Genomic DNA, 20,842 nt, shown 5'->3' with positions numbered 1-20,842 from the left:
GGGTCACGACCCATGAGCCGTACTGTTGCGAGGCCACTCCAAATAGATTACACGCGATAAACTGCAGGTAAGCACTTACCATTGTTTCCAGTGTAGCGGGCCCGTTAAAACCCACTGAAAATGTCAATTTGTGCGCTGTAAATAATTATGGAAATCGGGATAAGCGTGTGAGACATTTAGCCTACTTCAGAATTCCAAAAGTAAGGAGAAATGATGGCAGATAGAAGCGAGAGCTGAAGGGACAACAGCCAGTGCTTAGTGAACATTGGCCGTTTGCTCACTGCATTTCATCAACTAACGCATTATTTGTGTTTTTTCTTGATTCCTTTGGCATCTAAAAAGTTTCAGAAGTAATAAATGTGACTAATTTTTTTTAAATCGCCCATGGTTCCCAAGTGGGTTTTTACATACAAAATGAAAACGCATCTGAAGAAAAATTTACAGCCAGGTTTATCACTTCTGAGACTTTTTAGATACCAAAGGAATCAAGAAAAAACACAAATAATGCCATACAGTTGATGCAATGTAATGAGCAAACGCGATAATTCCCAATATTTCCGATATCTGCACGGCCAATGTTTACCAAGCACTTTAGCTGCTGTTGTCCCTTCAGCTCTCGCTTCTCTTTACCTTCATTTCGCTTCACTTTTGGAATTCTATAGTTGGGTACATGTCTCTCACACTTACCCCAACTTCCACAATTTTTTTCAGCACAAAAATTCAACATTTTGACGGTTTTTAACAGGTAATAACATATACCGGAAGTTACGGATGTCCTCCAGATGGATTGAGCGGCTCCGTGCGTCAAGCCCTATGACCCAGTGACCTTACGTGCAACCCCCCTATAAAGAGATGATTTACTCTGGAATCACGATAGGGAGAGAAGAGTCAAGAGTGTTTTATTGTCATGTGTCCCAGATAGAACAATGACATTCTTTCTTGCTGCAGCACAACACAATATGCAAACCTTATCACATACCATAAGGGAGAGAGAGGAGAGAAGGGAGGCTTCTGGGGGTAGGGGACTGGTGTGGGGGTACGGGGGGCTGGTGGTGAGGGGTGAGTGGAGGTGACTTTGTGGGTTTGGGTGCAGGATAGTTTGGGTTTTGGGGGAGGGGCGAAGTGTGGGTGATTTTTGGGGGGATGGGTGCAGACTGGGGGGTGGCTGAATTTTGGGGGGGCAGGTGGGTGACGGGCGTGACTTTGGGGGTGAGGGGGAAGCGCATGAGACTTGGGGAAGGGGGAGTGCTGGAGACTTTAGGGTGGATGAATTTGTGATGTGGGGTGGGTGACGGGGGTGGATGTGGGTGAAATTGGGTGGGTGCTGGTGGCTTTGGGGTTGATGACTTTGGGGGGTGGTGGAAGCAGGATGACTTTGGGTGTAGGCGCTGGAGGCTTGGGGAGGGGGGAGTGCAGGATGTTTGTTTGGGGTGTGGGTGTCTTGGGGGGGGGTGGGGGTGGGTGCACAAGACTTTGGGGGTGGGTGGATGGGCGCAGGACACTGGGTGCTGGAGATGTGGGGAGGGGGAGTGCTGGAGACTTGAGGTGACCTCTGGGTGTGGATGGGTGCAGGAGACGTTGGGGTGGATGCTGGAGGCTTTGGGAGGGGGGATGCAGGTGACTTTAGGAGGGGGAGTGCAGGAGACGGAGGGGGTGCAGGAGTCATTTGGGAGGGAGCAAGCAGCAGGGTTGGTGGGGTGGGTGCAAGAGGCTAGGGGCCAGTGGGAGTTCAGGAGACTTGGCGGGAGGGTGCAGGAGAAATGGGTCAGAGGATAAATATTATTAAATATCTACCGAGAATTATCACTAAAGAAATAAAATACCGATCATCTCTGAAGTGTTTACTGTAAGCACTCTGTGTGGGAGCAGGGACTCACCATTGCTGCCTCCAGCCCCGGGCCTTGTTTATCCGCTCTCTACCCTGGTTGCCGGGCAACGCGGGGCCTAGCGCAGGCTCGGTACGCGGGGCGGGCGGGGTCGGGATCGGGGACGGCGGACAGCGGGCGATGGTGGCGGATCCGTGGGCCGCACAGCCAGGTCAGAGACGGGGAAGGTGGAGGTGGTCCATGGCGCTGCCGCCGCGGGAACACAGCCCCACCGGCACGATAGTACAGGCCGGCCCCGGCGGGCAGAAGGGCCGCAGTCCCCGGGACACGGCTGCAGACATCTCGCCGACTGACCAAGGGCATGGCCACTGTACCCAGTATCTCCATAGTGCCTGTGGGCATCACCGCCGACTGACCAAGGTCATGCCCATATCCCTCGATCCCCCTGCCCACACAGTGAAACATAGAAATTAGGTGCAGGAGTAGGCCATTCGGGCCCTTCGAGCCTGCACCGCCATTCAATATGATCATGGCTGATCATCCAACTCAGTATCCTGTACCTGCCTTCTCTCCATACCCCCTGATCCCTTTAGCCACAAGGGCCACATCTAACTCCCTCTTAAATATAGCCAATGAACTGGCCTCAACTACCCTCTGTGGCAGAGAGTTCCAGAGATTCACCACTCTCTGTGTGAAAAAAGTTCTTCTCATCTCGGTTTTAAAGGATTTCCCCCTTATCCTTAAGCTGTGACCCCTTGTCCTGGACTTCCCTAACATCGGGAACAATGGCCACTGCATCTAGCCTGTCTAACCCCTTAAGAATGTTGTAAGTTTCTATAAGATCCCCTCTCAATCTTCTAAATTCTAGAGAGTATAAACCAAGTCTATCCAGTCTTTCTTCAGGGACAGCGGGCATCACCCCAAACTGACCAAGTTCATCCCCATATCCCTCGATCCCCCTGCCCACACAGTGACAGCGGGCACCTCCCCGACTGACCAAGCTCATGGCTTCTGTACCCATCCCCATGCCCCACCACCCCTCAGTGTCTGCAGGCATCTCCCCAAATGACCAAAGGTCATGGCCAATGTACCCAGCTCTATTTTCATCCCCATGTTCCACGATCCCTTTCAGTCTGCAGGCGCCTTCCCAAATGACCACGGTCATGGCCACTCTACCCACCCCATCCCAAGGAACCATGATCCCCTGCAGTATCTCTGGGCTGCATCGATCCCCATTCCCATGCCCCTCGATCCCTCTCACTTCCCCAAATGACCACGGTTATGGTCATGGCGCGAAGAAAATAGGCAACGTTTTGGGTCGAGACCCTCCTTCAGACTCAGACCCTTCTTCAGACCGTTCTTCAGATCAGTCTGAAGCCTCACCCGCTGAGTTTCTCCAGCATTTTTGTCTACCTTCGATTTTCCAGCACCTGCAGTTCCTTCTTAAACAAGGGTTATGGTCATTGTACCCAGCTCCAACCCCATGCCTCTCAGAACCGCCCCGAATGACCAAGGTCTTGGCCACTGTACCCCAATCCAACCCCATGTCCCCCTGTTCCTATCAGACACAAATCTATCTGCAACTTCTAGGGTAGAGACTTCCAAAGATTCACCGCCCTCTGACAGATGAAATGTCTTCTTCATCAGGCCTCTGAAAGGTCCTTCCATTAGCTGGGGTACTGCCAGGTTACAATTCACCTCTACCCCATTGCAGACATTGGACCTTGCTCTCTGAAACTTGTGTGCTACAGTACTGAGCACCATAATCTATACTTTATCATTCCCTTTTCTCTGCCTATTGTGGGTTTAGGTTTAGCTTTATTTTTGTCAAGAATACTATATACATATATACAATCTAGTCAAAATTAAGTAAGCAGGGGAAGATTCAGAGTGCATAACCCTCAGCATTGTAGCACAACAGTTCCATAGTCCACAATGGGGCAGAGGTGAATCAATACTTGATCAGCTTGATTGTGTTGATGTGTAGCATTATCTGATTTCATGGGATAGCATGCAAAACACAGCTTTTCACTGACAATAATATATTGTACACATGGCATTAATAAACCTAAACATATCTAAGTAGTCTACATCCTTGAGTCTCAGTCTGAAGAAGGGTCAGCTGTAGAAGTGTCTCAACCTGAAACGTTGCCCATTCCTTTTCCCCAGAGTTGCTGCTTGTCCCACTGAGTTACTCCAGTATTTTATGTCTACCGTCACCACCCAAAATGTTGACTGTGCATTTCCCTCCACAAATGCTGTCTGACCCGCTGAGTTCCTCCCAACACTGTTTTTTGAATGATCTGTCAATATTCATGCTGTCAAGCAAAGATTTAGTTTAGCTTAGTTTAGAGATGCAGCGCGGAAAAAGACCCTTCGGCCCACCGAGTCTGTGCTGACCAGCATTTCCCGCGCACTAACACTATCCTACACACATGAGGAACAATTTACAATTTTACCGAAGCCAATTATCCTGCGTCTTTGGAGTGTGAGAAGAAACTGGAGTACCCAGAGGAAACCCACACAGGTCACGTGGAGAAGGTACAAACTCATTACAGACAGCACCTGTGGTCAGGATTGAACCCGGGTCTCTGGCGCTGTGAGGCAGCAACTTTATGTTTTGTTCAGGATTCCAGCATCTGAGGTTTCTGGTGTCTCTGGTTTTTAAAGAAGGATTTTAGAAGTTTCAAATGAGGTCACCATTCGTTCTTCATAATGCTATGCAGTATCATATATTCTTCTCAGTCTCCCCTTATAAGATTCGGGGTGGGGATGAAGAGAAAATGAGATTTGGTGCAGGTGGAATTATGATGAGACTGGAGTTAGTGTTTAATTCTGTGTATAATTTAGGGATTTGGAGATTGAATTTGTTTTTGAGAGTGGGACCAATCCATGTAAATATAGTTAATGGTGTATAACTAATGTCAGCAGTAGTTGTTCTTAATTTACCTGTATGGGCAGTTAAATCCCTTGAATTTACTTAAGACCTTGCTCTCTGTCCCACTGCCTTTTAAACAATTCTTTAAAATAAATATGCTTTGGGGAAGTAAATGTGTAGTCATTGAGATGTACAGCACAGAAGTCTGCCCTTTGCCCTACATTAACAACTGCATTGCATAACTGAGTCAGTGCCATCTGCCTGCAACGGACTCATATCCACCCAAGCCTTTCCTGTCCAAGTGTTGTGTAATTGGCTAACTTGCCCTGGATCCCATGTTATATAACTTTCCAGACCAGCCTCCCAAATGGTACCTTGTTAAAGGTTTTATTAAAATCCATGTAGATAACTTCACCTGCACTGCCCTCATCAATATTCATCGTCACCTCTTCAAAAAAACTCAGTTAGATGGGAGAGACATGATTTCCCCTGCACAAACCCATGTTGGCAATCTGGAGGATCACTGAATTCACAATGATTTGCTGAGTCCAGTCATAGCATTTTAAAACTTTTATCCAAGCACAAATACGGCAACAGAGCAAAGCATTAAAATATCTACAGACCTTAACGAAAAGGGTAGCATGATGGTGTATCGGTAGAGCAGGTGCCTTACAGTGCCTTCAGTTTTCACTTCAGCACATAAAAGGCATGCTCAATTGGGTTCAGATCGGGTGATTGACTTGGCCACACAAGAATTGACCATTTTTTAGTTTTGAAAAACTCCTTTGTTGCTTTAGCAGTATGTTTGAGATCATTGTCTTGCTGTAGAATGAACCAATGAGTTGAGGCATTTGTTTGAACTTGAGCAGATAGGATGTGTCTATACACTTCAGAATTCATTATGCTACTACTGTACCATCAGCAGTTATATCATCAATGAAGATAAGTGAGCCAGTATCTTCAGCAGCCATACATGCCCAGGCCATAACACCCCCACCACCATGTTTCACAGATATGAGGTGGTATGCTTTGGATCTTGTTCCTTCTCTCCTCCATACTTTGCTCTTGCCATCACTCTGATATAAGTTAATCTTCGTCTCATCTGTCCACAAGACCTTTTTCCAGAACGGTTTGCTCTTTCAAGTACTTCTTGACAAACTATAACCTGGCCATCCTATTTTGCGACTAAGCAGTGGTTTGCATCTTGCAGTGTAGCCTCTGTATTTCTGTTCATGAAGTCTTCTGCGGACAGTGGTCATTGACAAATCCACACCCGACTCCTGAAGAATGTTTCTGATCTGTCACACAGGTGTTTGTGGATTTTTCTTCATTATAGAGAGAATTTTTCTGTCATCAGTTGTGGAGGTCTTCCTTGGCCTGCCAGTCCCTTTGCGATTAGTAAGCTCACCAGTGCTCTCTTTCTTCTTAATGATGTTCCAAACAGTTGATTTTGGTAAGCCTAAGGTTTGGCTGATGCCTCTAACAATTTTAGTCTTGTCTCTCAGTCTCATAATGGCTTATTTGACTTTCATTGGCACAACTTTGGTCCTCATGTTGATAAACAGCAATAAAAGTTTCCAAAGGTGATGGAAAGACTGGAGGAAAGACTAGGTGCTGAGAGCTCTCTTATACCTGCATTAAGGAGGCTATTAAACACACCTGAGCAATTACAAACACCCGTGAAGCCATGTGTCCCAAACATTATGGTGCCCAGAAATGGGGGGGACTATGTATAAACACAGCTGTAATTTCTACATGGTGAAAACAAAATGTATAAAAAATGGCTTTTAATAAAACCTGACAACGTGCACTTTAACCACATGTGATTTTTTTTAATTACAAATCTCAAATTGTAAGTACAGAAACAAATAAATAAATGATGGGTCTTTGTCCCAAACATTATGGAGGGCAATGTACAAGCTCCCACACCATCCCTAATCAGTCCTTGCCTTTCTAAATTCCATCTCTCTGAATCCCCTCCAATGTTTTATGCACCACTGATGATAGGTTCACCTTTCTGTTGTCCGAGGCTCTTTCTTGTATCCTTTCTTACATAAGGCTACAACATTATCTTCCTTTCAGTCTTTTGTCACCTCAACCATGGCTATTGATAATATAAATCTCTTAAAAAGGCACAAAATGCTGTAGTAACTCAACCATCCAGCAGCAACTCTGGAAGATATGTATAGTTGTCATCTCGGTTTGGGACCCTTCTACAATCTGAAGAAGATGGGTCTTAGGAAATGGTAACTTTGATATTTGCTTGCATCGTTGTCAGTGGCTGAATTAATATTAATCCAAGACCTTGCTTATTCTGAATGCCTGGATTTGAGTCGTTTTTCTTTGTTACAGTATCATTGAAAAGTTGGGTGAGAAAGCCTTTTGAAGAACATGGCAAATCCTCTCAGAAGTGAAGTGATCAAACTGTACAAAAATGTAAGTCTCTGGCTTGGCTGTAACAAAACTTCAACGTGAACTTAGTGATGATTCCCATGCATAGATACACTGATTGCTGCAAGATCAACCATGTTGTTTAGTTTGGGAAGTTTCCAGCCAAATCCTTGGTATGAATCAACAGCACTGGTCAGCACAGAAATAGGTGGATTTCTGTTGGTTTTTAACCCCCTTTGATCAAGCTAGGGATCCATTAATTATCTGCTCACTTCTGTTCCACGTTTCTATTTGGTGTGTGATATTCCCCAGAAACAATGGTTGGTGCATAATTAGATAATTAGGGTTTCCCTAGATTTCACCCAAGGTGCCTCTTATTGCTGGTGGTTCTGCACACAAGGGATGGGCATGTTGGCAGTTAGCTGTGTAGTTAAAGCCAGAGCTGTACTGCATGGAAACAGGCCCTTCAGCCCATCTTGGCCATGCAACCAAGTTGGCATATTGGGCTAGTCCCATTTGTCCACATTTAGCCCATTAACCTTCTAAACCCTTCCTATCCATATATCTGTCCAACCAAATGTCTTTAAAAATCATAATTGTATCTGCTTCAATCACCGCCCTCTGAATAAAAATGTTGCCCTGAGGTCCCTTGTAAATCTCTACCCTCCCATCTTAAGGCTGTCATCTAGTTAAGCCCAAGACCGGAAATTAGATTTGTCGATGATCTTCTGATAACTTGTTCAAGATAAATTTGGAATAGGGTATTTTCACTTTAAATAAATCAAAAAGTAGTAAACCTGTGTCTATAAAGCTTTCACAATGGAAAGAAAGGTAACACAATGCTTGAATAATATGGCAGTCATAGTGTTGTACTCAGAGGAATAACACAGCAGTAAGTTGTTGCCTCGTAGCACCAGAGACCCAGGTTCGTGTGGGAAAAAACCAAAGCACCCTGTGGTCACAGGGAGTACGTACAAACAGCACCTGTAGTCAGGACCGAACAAGTGTCAATCCTCTGAAATGGGAGAAAATAACCATCTCAGGCCTTCAACCCAAATCTGCTTTTATATAATTTAAGATTACTCTTCCCTCATACTGTCATGACAAATAACCCATATCCTTCAACTTGTTGTAAACCTCAACCAGATTCCACCCCCCACCTCATCAAAATAAACCCTTGTTCAGGTTCCCCTATTACCTGCCAGGCTTTGTCCTGCTCCTCTCTCCTCCTCACAACCAGCCTGAAGGTTTCCAACCCAAAAAGTCAGCTATCCATGTTCTCAGGGATATTGCCTGTCCTGCTGAGTTGCTCTAGCACTGTCTATTAACAAGAAACAGGTATTCAACTGGAGCAAGAATCTGTAAAGCAATTGATTAATTAATTGCTGGGGAGACAATTTAATATATGTTCGATTTGTTTAAATGCAGTAAAAGTTGAATCATTGAATGAACCCTTGGTTAAAAGATCAATGTTTTGCCTTCAAGTTGCTGCACCTTGGCAGAGAATACCCAAAGGGAGCAGATTACTTCAATGATCATCTCAAGGCAGCCTTCATGAAAAACAAGGACGTTACAGACCCTGAGAAAATCAAGGAACTCATAGCCCGGGGACAGTTTGTGATGAAGGAACTGGAAGCTTTGTATTACCTGAGGAAATACAGAGCAATGAAACAACGTTATGAAGACAATAAGAAGTGACTTCATTACACAACTTAATTGTAGACTTCCAGAATATATCTTTGCATCCTTGTGTGGTTCTATGATTAACGGGTATATTACCTGTGCTTCACAAAATGCATTCACATTGAGATCCACTAATCATATATGGTGTCATTAGGAGTTTGATGGTGTTAAACTTCAATTCAACTAACACCTACTGAATAATGTTTGCTGAGTCGCCAGCCAGATTAATAAGTTTTGAGTTGTACCAGAGAGGTCGACTGTGTGGAATCCAGTGAACGATTGTAACAAATTGTTACAATTTAAAATTCAGTCCTAGGTTTAAAAAGATTGGGTTTCATTGACGATGGATTCCAAAGGGCCTGTCCCACTTGGGCCTCATTTACGCATCACGCAGATGGCGTGCAAAGATTTTGTATATCCCAAAATCCTGGGGCACCGCGCGCAACTGCGCGTCACAGCTTACGTCACCACGCGCAAATGGCTCCCAAGTGGGACAGGTCTGTAACCTCTTAATTCTACTGATCACATTTAAGAGATAAATCACTTTATAACATATCATTAATACAACATAACTGCACATGCTGCAGGATACACAGCTGCTGTAATTTTTCAGCCTGAATGCAGTGTCAATAAAATGCAGGTACAAGATGATTATGAAATAATGCCAAAAGTTAACAATTTCAAGCCAACCAAGTTGAGTAAATTGTATGTGCTTAACATGCAGCTGATGAAACGATTGTTGTGATTAAGCATCACTTATTGGTTTATATATACTTTAACTGAATGCAGATAAAAGTTATGAAAGTCGTTACATAAATGCAAATTCTTGATTTAATAGTTTTGATTCTGAAAAATCAAGAACCTCCACTCTTTTCTCCCCACTTCCTCCCCGTGTTATACCTTGACTCCCACTTATTCCCCCCCCCCCCCCCAACCCTGCTGCTTTCCCCCTCCAGCTTCACAAGCTACAACTCTTCAAACCTGCCTCACACCTTCAGTTCTTATCTCTGGCCTTTGCTCAAACCATCCCCCTTGCCTGTTTCAACCTATTACCTGCCACGCTTTGTCCTGCCTCCCCTCCCCATCAGTCTGAAGAAGTCTAGACCTAAAACATCACCCACCCCGTTCTCCAGAGATGCTGCCTAACCTGGCGAGTTACTCCAGCACTCGAGTCATCCTAACAATTCCACCAAAGATCCTATAGCGAGCAAGATAGATCACTCGACGAAAAAGACGTATTACGGTCATGGGCTGATTCATGGGATAATTTTCGGCCCCATTTCTGTAACCGGCTTCCGTCTCCACACCAAAGACCCCATAGCGGAGCAAAGATACTAGTGCGGAGACGGAAGCCAGTTACGGAAATTTCCTTGTAAAAATAAAAGTTCTTTGGTAAAAATCTTCTCAATTTCAGAATTATAATTTATTAACACGAACTGTTCCCCCACAACGTTGATTACACTGAGTCGGGTGGGGTTACTGAAATGGATGAAAAAAAAAAGGCCCACATTCCATTGCGTACTACACGTCAGCCCATTTCATTTAGCAGGAGTGGTCTATCTTGAGTGGCACCTCTATAGGATCTTTGAGTTCCATTCGCATTCTTGTAGCCCTCATTGTCACACCTTCCCAAGGCAACAATGGACCATTATGGGCTCCATTCTTCCCGAGGTCATTCGTTGCCGACCGATTTGTTCAGGCCTTCTCTCCTCCAGTTGATTTCTCTCCCCCACCCACCTCACCTCTGTCAGTCTGAAGAAGGGATCCGACCAAAAACATCACCCATTTTCTCTAGAGATGCTGCCTGACCCGCTGAGTTACTCCAGCTTTGTGTCCATGGCTTTGTCCCAGTCAACCTTTTTTGGCTACTTAAAAAATTATTTTGTTTTTTAATGGATTCATAAGACACCATATCTCAGATACAAAACAATGCTGACTATCCTTAATCAGCCCGACTATCAAAATGCATATACATCTCATCCCTCCAAATACTCACCAGTAACCAATCTACTGCAGATGTTACTCACTGGGCTATAGTTCCCTGTTTTTCCTTGAAGCTTTTAAACAGAGGTATAACATTGGCAACCTTCCATTCTTCTGGCACCTCACCTGTATCCATTGATGATTCATATCTCAGCTAGGGCACCTGTAATTTATTCTTTGGCTTCCCACAGTATCTTCAGATATTTGATCAGGCCCAAGTGATTTACCTACCTTCATTTGCCCGAGGATGTTCAGCACATCCTTGACTGCATTCTGGACTAAAGACATTTCGGAGATCACTAGTCTTCATGTCTTTTGTCACGGTGAAAAGAGAAATATTAATTGAGGATCTTGCCCATCTCTTGCAGTTCCACACAGATGACAGCTTTGGTTTCTGAGGGGCTCTATTCTCCCTAGTTACCCTCTTTTCTGTAATTTACTTATAAAAATCACTTTAGATACTTGGTAAAAAACACAGTAAATGTTCTTTTTAATTTATCAAAGAGTACTTACAGTAAACGGAAGTGTTGTAGAAAGCAAGCTTACCATTGCTTGGTAGAAAAGAACTGCAGATTTATACCAAGGATAAGAAAAAATGCTGGAGTAACTCAGAAAAGGAACGTGACATTTCAGGTCTTCTTCAAATGGGGTTTTTCTTACCCATGCTTCATTGCCAAAATATTGAGCCAATGAGCTTTTAACAAAATGAATTGCAAGTACATACATATATACACATGCATATACATACACACACACACAATTAGCAACGAGACATGCAAAGTTTTAAGACACGATACTTTAATGGAAAATTAACAAACCATGTCCAGTACATTATGCCCAAGATCATTCCCACCTGTACATTAGATTCAAACAGTGATAAGACAAACATATACATCTTTATTGATTCAGTGGACTGGGGTACATTTAAAAATAATACAAAGTAATAAGATGGTTGAGGAGTCACTTTTTAAAGTTAGTTTCTTCTTCATAGGTGTTTGCCTTAGATTAAATAATGGCATCTGTTATACAGAAATAGCCCATGACAACTCGATTCTTCCTCACAGATGGACACTTAAACATCATCAGTAAAACAAATCATAGAAATTAAATACTATTTATATACACGAGAAATTCTTCCCTCCCTTCAAAGAAAATTCTCATTACAATTTGGTACAGAATTCAAATAATGGGTTTATTCAGACAACCTCATCTTCTAGTGTTGAAGCAAGCCATTTCAAAGCATCCAGCACTGAGTTTTCCACACAGCTTACAGTGATGCACCTGCATTTCAGTCATCCACAAGAAGATTTAAATAAATCACAAGAATTAGAACTGTAACTTTCAAGACTGAGAAAAGTTTAATGTAGGCAGTGTAAAAAGGCATTTCTTTTCATAAAAATAAAACCTAAGGTAGCTATTAATTATTTTCTCTTGGTCTTTGCTTTGGAAAGTAGAGATTAAAACTATGTAGAAATGTTGAAAGTCCTGAGAGTCGATGTTAGCATTTCCCTCCATGGCTGAATGCACCACTAGAGGCAAATTATTGCACGATGACTTTTGATTGCTGTCTTGCCATTATCATGCAGACTCCAGATTTATATCCACTCTGCAGATCGGGCAATTTGAATGATCCTGCAGGAGAGAAGTTAAAATTACTCACCTTAGCATATTACAGTCGCTGCAAATTTGATACAAAAGCTGCTGCAAGAATTCAAGTTGCTCATGTACATGGCATGCTTTAAGGATGAGTCGCACCTTGGCCACTCCCTCTCCTCGGGCAACGGGAATAGTGTGAAAACACACACCTCCATATTCAGGGACAGTTTCTTACCACCTGTTATCAGCCAACTGAACCATCCTACCACATAGAGCTGTCCTGAGCAACTATCTACTTTATTGGAGGCCCTCAGATGATCTTTGATTGGACTTTACCCTGTACTGAGCATTATTCCCTTAATCATGTTTAAGAAGGAACTGCAGATGCCTTCGCTCCATAGATGCTGCCTCACCCGCTGAACTTCTCCACCATTTTTGTCTACCTTCATCGTGTTTCTGTACAAGGTGGGTGGTTCAATTGTAATATATTGTCTTTCTGCTGACAGGTTAGCACGCAACCAAAGCTTCTCACTGTACCTCAGCACACATGACAATAAATTACACTTAAATCTCAGTAGCAAAATGAGGAAGGCACCTTGAAATGTAACACATTTAGTCCTCAGCATACATTATTTAAGGGCCTGTCCCACTTACACGATTTTTGTTTGCGACTGCTGGTACCCGTCATAGTCGCATCAGGTCGCCGAAAATCTTCAAAATGGTGAAATTGAGCGGCAACCAGAAAAAGATACGACCCTTTGGGCGACTACTCACGACCATACAGGCGTGACCCCGCGACATGCTGCGACTATGGCTGGTACCAAACAAAAATCGTGTAAGTGGGACAGGCCCTTTACGGCTGAAATATCAGTTGCGTAAACACTACACATCTGCAACATGAAAAGCAAGCTAGATATTTCTCGTGCTACGTAGGCATAAAGGAACCACGATTTAAAAGACTGAATTTCTTCAAATGGACAGCTCTGACATACGCTATGGCACTACAAAAAGTCCAGAAAACGAACGTTATGCAGTAGACGAGTGCAGTCTCCGTTTAGAAGTGACATGGGTTCGGACTAATTGACTTGCATAAAACAGCCATCAATTACCTACATCATTTTTAATGCAAAATAGTTTTTCAGACCAAAAAATATTCACCCCGTGCAAATCGGAAATAAAATTGGTTTTAAAATGTAGGGCCTTGCAGTTATTTTCTACGAAAGTAACCCTGCAGAAACTGCCGAGGAAAGTAACCCTGCAGAAACTGCCGAGTTAGTCTCTTGCTTTACTATTTTGAGTCACAAAAGTTTTAAAGGAAAAGTGATATTTTGCAATACCTTTAACCAGCGATCAATGCACTGACAATGATAGTCATGAAGGCAGGGCAACATTCGTAGCTTTTCTCCTGAAGAATAGTCATTGAAGCAAATGTGACACCTGGTGAGACAAGTAGCAAGATGTTCATTACAAAGCAAAATGTTTACGATACAGCAGAACAAGTCATTAACAAAGGCAAGGAAAAGGTTGACAGAATCCCATCTAATTAAGTGAATTGCCAGTGATATGTTTGGTTGGCTAAGCAGTGGCTCCTAGTGAAGGTAAGTTATAAATTTGACAACATTGGATTGAGAAATCTACTCAGTCAGAGACATCTTATTGACGATTTAATTTGCAGGTTTACAAAATGGTACAAGTTATGTTATTAATGATGTGATTATTATGAAAACATGGGGCAAGAGGGATTCCAAGGTAACCATCTTGATTTATGATCATTTATACACCAGCCATAAGGGGCCACATGGGACCAAGTGCCTAGAGCAACAACTATAGACATGTTGAATGGATTTCATAAATCTGTTTAAAAATACTATTAGTACATAGTGCTTTTCTACATGTACAAATTTATTGAAGCTGCTTTTAAAACTTGAAAATTGTTTTAAGTGGGCAAATTATTGGAATCCATCCAGAGGTATACGATAAACCTTCACTTAAATGGTCAGAAATCAATTACAAATATCGTGGGTCTAAGGTAATGTCAATGATGCATAATGTATAGTTCGCACAATTTCAGCCGCTTCTGAAAAGCTTTGAAATGGCAGGCTGGTCAAAGCAAAAGGTTTTTTAATTCATTGAAAGATACAGATTGGAAACAGGCCCTTCAGCCCACACTAACCATCCAATCACACTAGTTCTATGTTATCCCAGTTTCTCATCCACTCCCTACACACTAGGGGCAATTTACCGAGACCAAATAACCTATAAATCTGCACACCTTTGGGACGTGGGAGGAAACCAGATCACCCAGAGGAAACCTGCGCTGTCATGGAAAATGTGCAAGCTTCACAGACAGCACCCGAGGTGAGGATCCAACCTGGGTCTCTGGCACTGTGAGGCAGCAGCTCCACCAGTTGTGACTGGGATGCTATTGGTCATTTTACTTGACAGAAAACGAGTTTTAAATGTTAAAAATTTAGCTCCAAATGCAAGGGTCAAGTAGTTTGTACTGGATACAAACATAGGAAGACACTGACAACAAGATGCATACAGCCTGGCCACTGGGCAGAAAAGATGGACTGGATTTAATCCAGAGAAGTTAAGGCTTGGGGAAAATGTGCAGCAAGATAGAACAAGAAGGGCCGAGATGGCCTGTTTCCGTGCTGTAATTGTTATAAGATACAGCAACGAGGGAAGGAAGGGACATTGATAAGTTTACTGCAGACCATGAGCAGGATAGGCCTGGAGAATGCCATCATCCTCTGTTGGTTCAGAGATGAAACTAGTGCACAGGTCATACCAAACTGTGCAGTCACAGCTCCAGTATTGCATGAAAGCATACAGGTCACACTGAACCTCACTGCCACAGGTCCTGTATTGCATGGAGATAAAAGCAATGGTACTCAAGGGTGCAGAAGAGATTAGAGGTGATTTCCAGGAACAAGATTCAAACAAGGCAGGTTATGTTTAGGCTAGTAGCCAAAGTTCAGATATTTGAGCACTTGGAGCTAAGGGTGCAAGGCTTACAGATGAGTTTGTGCAGAATAATACAGACATGTGCCAAATGGAGGCCTCTTAGTGATTTAACAAATGGAGGGCAGGGCAAAGCTTTGAAATTGTATTATCCATCTTATGCACAGGCACTGCAATATAGATAATTAATTCAAGGCAAAAACCCATGAACTAGCATTATTAATCTGGAAAGAGGAAATAAATTTGCAACGTTGAACAGCACCAACATCAAAGTTTAAAATGGAATGCTACTTGGTTGCAAGCCACAAAGCACTAAATACACAATTGCAAAGTGTGCACTTTGATCAATCTTAATTTAGTAAATTACTTTATAAGTAACTGGTATCAAGACATTTCAGGAACCAGTCAATGCTGGCAAGGTTCTTCCTCCCAGCAATTTCCCACTAAAAAAGTTCCCCCAATTCCAGGTGGAGTACATCCCAAACATTTACTTACTGCGTCTTTCCTGCAGCGTGTTCTGGGTCAAAAGTCTTGATCGGTAGCCGGTTAATGTCACTATTGCTGAGTTTGCCCTGCGCAACAGCTGAACCCTGTCTTTCTTCAAAATCCAGCAAGGCCTGGGGTTTAAAAGAGTGCAAGATTACCAAAACCATAGATTTAAATTCCATGTAGCAATATACGTATTAAATAGTACAAACAACTTACCTCGTAGTCATTGCCATCAATTGCATCTCCATGCAAGTAAAAGGGGGCAGTGTGGTTTCGGCTGTGCCTCCTGGCTCTACTTCTACCTAAGGTAGAAATTATTCAGTTTACCTCACGAGTGAAAAGAATTTCTGCAACTCCAAATATTTATACACGTGTGCTAGTTCATAATAATGTTTAATTCAGTCCATCCACAAATCTGGCATGCCTTCAAACTCACGCAACTGCTGTTGCCTTTGCTGTACACCTACTCAGTCCTCCTAGACCTACATGAGTTCCCAGTTGCTAAACACCAACTCTCCTTCCCATTCTGACCCGGGCCTCCTCCACTGTCAGAGTGAGGCCCAATGCAAATTGGAGAAACAGCACCTCATTTTGCTTGGGCAGCTTACACCCCAGCAGTATGAATATTGACTTCTCCAACTTCAAGTAACCCTTGCTTTCTCTCCCTCCATATCCTAGTTCGCCAACTAATCTGACCGTCCTCCTGATTAAATGTTATATTTTTATGCCTCATCGTCATCTTCCTCCAGTTAATAATGATATATTCTCCATCTTCCTTGACCTTTGTCCCCTTTGATCTAATTTTCACACCTTACCCTTCCATATCCATTTCTCTCCCTCTCCCCCGACTGTCTATAGGGTGTCAACCCAAAACGTCACCCATTCCTTCTATCCAGAGATGCTGCCTGATCGCTGAGTTACTATCGCATTTTGCATCTATCTCTGGTGTACACCAGCAACTGCAGTTCCCTTCTACACATTGTCTTTTAATACTTATTTATAGCCCTCTGAAAAATTGGTGGGTTCAATGTGCAAGGGCACTAAAATGGTGTACTCAAAGACCTTTAGAATTGTAAATCAAAACTATAAATGCACTAAAGCATTATTTTAAACCAGTTTGTGCTAACAAATTACTGATTGGAGATATGCAAAGTGAAAAACCATGAGGGCCTGTTTAGTGGAGTTAGCACATAGCGAAGGGACGACAGATTCTGGAAACTGGGGTAAAACAAAACTGCTGGAAGAAACTAAGCAAGCAAGATAGTATATCTGGAGGGGAAATAGAAGTTTGGGTTTGGGACCATTCTTCAGAAGGGATTCATCAACTGGACAAACCCATCGTGTTGAATTGCTGAAGTTACATTAAATCTTTATCCTCTCATCCCTACATCCTATTACAAACAGAGGAATAAAGCAAAACCAACAACAAAAACAGGACAAAGATAAATCTGATTTTAATTTGAATTTTAAACTGAAATCTGATTTCTGAATCAGATTTGTGTCTGAAGGGACTCGACACAAAACATCACCTATTCCTTTTCTCCAGAGATGCTGCCTGACATGCTGAGTTACTCCAGCTTTGTGTCTATCTTTGGTTTAAAACAGCATCTGCAGTTTCTTCCTACACATTTTAATCTTTGCTCTATTAAAACAAGATTAAATTCAAAGTGAATATCAATTATTTGCCAAATGTAATATCATAAAACATGTTATAATTGGACCAGAGGTAGGATGATCTTTATTTCCCCTCGGAAGCTTTTTAATCTTAATTTTGCACCTTTCAGGAAAGGCCTACCAGAATTTAAGTAAAACCAAAAACAATTCAAAAGCTCACAATTATATCAAGTGGCAACATTTTTTTCTTCCCCTGTTCTGATCCCAGATTAAAACATTTACCAATTCCTTCCACATATACTGCCTGACCCAAGTGCACCCATTATTGTGTAGGTAGGAACTGCAGATGCTGGTGCAAACCAAAGACACAAAAAGCTGTAGTAACTCAACAGGTCAGGCAGCGTCTCTGGAGAAAAGGAATGGGTGATGTTTCAGGTTGAAACCCTTCTTCAGACTGAGAGTCGGGGGAAGGAGAATGAGAGACAATCACCGAGGGGGTGCAGCAAGAGGGAGTGTTGCAGAATTCTTGGGAGAGATAAAGAGTAGGGAGGAACTGCAGATGCCAACTCAACACTCCATGATTATCTCTCATCCTTCCCCCGACTCAGTCTGAAGAAGGGTCTCGACATAAACATTACCTATTCCTTTCCTCTAGAGATGCTGTCTGACCCGCTGGGTTACTCTAGCTTTGTGTCTGTACCAAATATAGCTTTATTTTAGAATTCTAGTATCTGGAGATTTCACATTTTCATTTCGGTTTTGAATAGCGGACGTGCAGTTTTTCAAATGCAAAGATCAATGGAAAAATTAACACACCATTGCAATTTATGATCATATATAAAGTTATCATTAGTAAAATGGGTTGAAAGTTTTATTAATAACAGTTACAAGCCAAGGACAAGATCAATTCCATTAATAAAGCAAATTACACAATTCTTTCCATGCAAGAGGCATAAATAGGATAGACTGTCAGAAACCATTTCCTAAAGAAAATATCAAATACTAGAGTGTGTAACTTTAAGGTGAGAGCGGCAAAGTTCAGAATAGATTTAGTTCAGTTTCAGTTTAATTTAGAGATACAGCTCAGAAACAGTTCCTTCGGCCCACCGAGTCTGCGCCGACCAGCGACCCCTCCACGCTAACACCATCCTACACACACTAGGGACAATTTAACTGAAGCCAATTAACTTACAAACCTGTATGTCTCGAGTGTGGGAGAAAACCAGAGAAATTCCACGCAGGTCACGGGCAAAGTACAAACTCAGTGCAGACAGCATCCATTGGTCTTGGCATCATGTTTGGCACAGACATGGTGGGCTAAAGAGCATGTTCTATGCTTTATATTGAGAGGTGGCAAATCTTTGGAACTGTCCATAAGGGCTATGGGTGCTCATTCAGTCAGAGAACAGACCAAAATATCAAGAGGGGCAATGTGCCAAAAACTGATGTCAATGAAGACAACAGCCATGATTTTCACCAGCTAAGCAACTGCAAAGATGTACAGGTTTGTTGGCAATTGGCCTAGTACAAATTTTAATTGTCCATAGTGTGTAGAACAGTGTTAAGTGTGCGGGGATGGCTGGTCGGTAGGGAATCAGTGGGACGAAGGGCCCTTTTCCACACTATCAGTTTAAAAAAAAAGTAAACTTAGTGGCTTGCACTTGCTCTTGTTCTCTTTGTCCACATCTCATTAAAAGTTAAATTACATTCATAAATCTGTGGTGACCACTTACCATTTGGGTCATCAAAAAATCTTTCCAAGTCTTGCAAAACAGGATTCATTACATTGGAAGGTAGCATGTCATTCCTGTGCCGTTGGTACTCCCTGCATCCAGGCCTTCCACAGTACCCAATATCTGCAGTAGCCCATAAATCACTATCATACTCTCCACAACCAGGCAACCCACAAAACTCAGGGAAAGCATTCTCCCTCATCTGTAGGGAAGATAAAGTGAACAATTACTGTCAGAAATCATTGACACAGTCCTATCTTCACTTGCCCAAGGAACATCAAGACTCCTCTTGCAGTTCACTCAATAGTCAACTTTCAGTAGCAGAGTACACGCTATAGTCCAACGAGGCCTTTTCACTAATTTCTCAAATTCACAAGTTTAGTAAACCCTCGCAATTTTGTCTCCATTGTTGCCGATTGTCTGCTATAACTGGGTGTGGGTAGTAAATATTAGCCTTTAACCCAAGACCAATGGGAAGAAACAGCACTGTGGGGGAATGGGGGGGGGGGGTTGAAACCAGGGAGAATTCACAGGCCAGGGAGCTGCAGAGCCACCGGCCCTGAATGCTGTGCACAGGAGACAGGCCTGGTACTTATGCCGCCTTCATGCTGTTTGCTCTCTGCTCCCCAACTGCCCTCCAGTCTTCCAGCACCTCACCCATACTTATTGGCTTGCATATCTCAGCCAATTTCTTCTCCAGCTTCCCAGTGGCCTTGGATATATCTGATCAGGTATCAGCACCATATCTACTTTCTGATAAAACTACAAAAACACCTAGAACAATTTACTCAAATAAAAATAATTCCTTCATTACAGTTGCCACTTAGGAAAGCTACTAATCTTGATTGCTGAATCAATGTTGCTACAGCCTGCAACAAGTTGGGAGGTTGCAGAAATGGTGGCATCCGCCATTTTTAGGAGACTCCCATCAATTTAATGAACTTTTTGCTACTTACTGCATGGAAAGGACTTCTACATTCCGGGGACTGAACTTCCAAATCATATTGAGCCTGGCAAAAAAAAAGTTTCAACATTAATAAAGCAATGATCAAGGACAGCAGAACTATAATAGAGTAATGTAATTAGTGTACTACAAAAGACCCAAGAATGAAGGGCTAGGGCTAAATGTGACAACATGGCAATGTACACAAATCTCTGGCAAAGCAAATGAATGTTGAAATTAATCTGGATTTGTATATAGAGCACAAATCAAATCACAGGTCCACCACTGATTTTCCAGCTCCCTTGGTTCTCAAGCCTTGCTGTATTAGGTTTTGTCGATCTCCAAAGGTCATGGCCTCAGAGAGGCATAGAAATTTACCAGAATAATCCACCTAGGCCGCCAGGGGGCCAAGATATGCCCACAAAGTTGGCCTCGGAAGTAGGCTATGGGAATGGAACCTCCCGCTTCTAGATCCCGAGCCGCAGGGGCCATATTCGACCCGCTGACCGGAAGTCTGGCCACAGAAGACCCAATGAGGTCGAGATCAGCTGCCTCACCTGGCCTAGGTGCCACATTTTCAGGACTACTTGGAGAGAGGTTGGGAGACCAAGTGCACTCTAGTAATTTTGTCCAGATTAAAGGAAGTCCCAGTCCATCAGTTGCCAGAAGATCAGTGGCGGACTTGTATACTAAATATAAAATAGAATGCTAGAAACACTCAGAAAGTTAGGCACAAAGC

General features: G+C 42.9%; 3 protein-coding genes across 4 annotated transcripts in view; 1 reads left to right on the top strand and 2 right to left on the bottom strand.

Moving 5' to 3' along the window:
- The window catches only part of dnai7 (dynein axonemal intermediate chain 7), a 49,554-nt gene extending 47,620 nt beyond the window's left edge, over window positions 1–1,934 (bottom strand). For both annotated transcript variants that reach the window (XM_055652820.1, XM_055652821.1), the window contains exon 1: window positions 1,878–1,934. In XM_055652820.1, the coding sequence (XP_055508795.1) occupies window positions 1,878–1,880 (3 nt within the window). In that variant the 5' untranslated portion in view covers window positions 1,881–1,934. The remainder of the gene's footprint in view (window positions 1–1,877) is intronic.
- Window positions 1,904–9,528, top strand: LOC129707665 (electron transfer flavoprotein regulatory factor 1-like). The gene is made up of 3 exons (XM_055652823.1): window positions 1,904–2,037; window positions 7,057–7,140; window positions 8,581–9,528. Exons 2-3 carry the CDS (start codon window positions 7,096–7,098, stop codon window positions 8,791–8,793), a joined length of 258 nt encoding a protein of 85 aa, XP_055508798.1. The 5' UTR covers window positions 1,904–2,037; window positions 7,057–7,095; the 3' UTR covers window positions 8,794–9,528.
- Window positions 9,529–11,542: 2,014 nt separating this feature from the next.
- Window positions 11,543–20,842, bottom strand: part of si:ch211-59o9.10 (uncharacterized protein LOC561841 homolog) — a 29,743-nt gene continuing 20,443 nt past the window's right edge. Inside the window, exons 6-11 of the mRNA XM_055652822.1 lie at window positions 20,117–20,170; window positions 19,161–19,362; window positions 16,030–16,115; window positions 15,820–15,941; window positions 13,695–13,794; window positions 11,543–12,393 (exon numbers count right to left, since the gene is read on the bottom strand). Of these exons, the coding sequence (XP_055508797.1) occupies window positions 12,340–12,393; window positions 13,695–13,794; window positions 15,820–15,941; window positions 16,030–16,115; window positions 19,161–19,362; window positions 20,117–20,170 (618 nt within the window). The 3' untranslated portion in view covers window positions 11,543–12,339. The remainder of the gene's footprint in view (window positions 12,394–13,694; window positions 13,795–15,819; window positions 15,942–16,029; window positions 16,116–19,160; window positions 19,363–20,116; window positions 20,171–20,842) is intronic.

Source organism: Leucoraja erinacea, chromosome 22 (genome assembly GCF_028641065.1).
Source record: "Leucoraja erinacea ecotype New England chromosome 22, Leri_hhj_1, whole genome shotgun sequence".
In the NCBI taxonomy this organism is placed as follows: domain Eukaryota; kingdom Metazoa; phylum Chordata; class Chondrichthyes; order Rajiformes; family Rajidae; genus Leucoraja; species Leucoraja erinaceus.
The sequence above is the reverse complement of the archived record's forward strand: the minus strand, read 5'-3'. Positions and strand labels throughout refer to the sequence as shown.

Coding starts and splice junctions, on each gene's coding strand:
- LOC129707665 (XM_055652823.1), top strand. CDS start 7,096: ATGGCAAATCCTCTCAGAAGTGAAGTGATCAAACTGTACAAAAAT. Junction 7,141..8,580: donor TGATCAAACTGTACAAAAAT/GTAAGTCTCTGG, acceptor TTTGCCTTCAAG/TTGCTGCACCTTGGCAGAGA.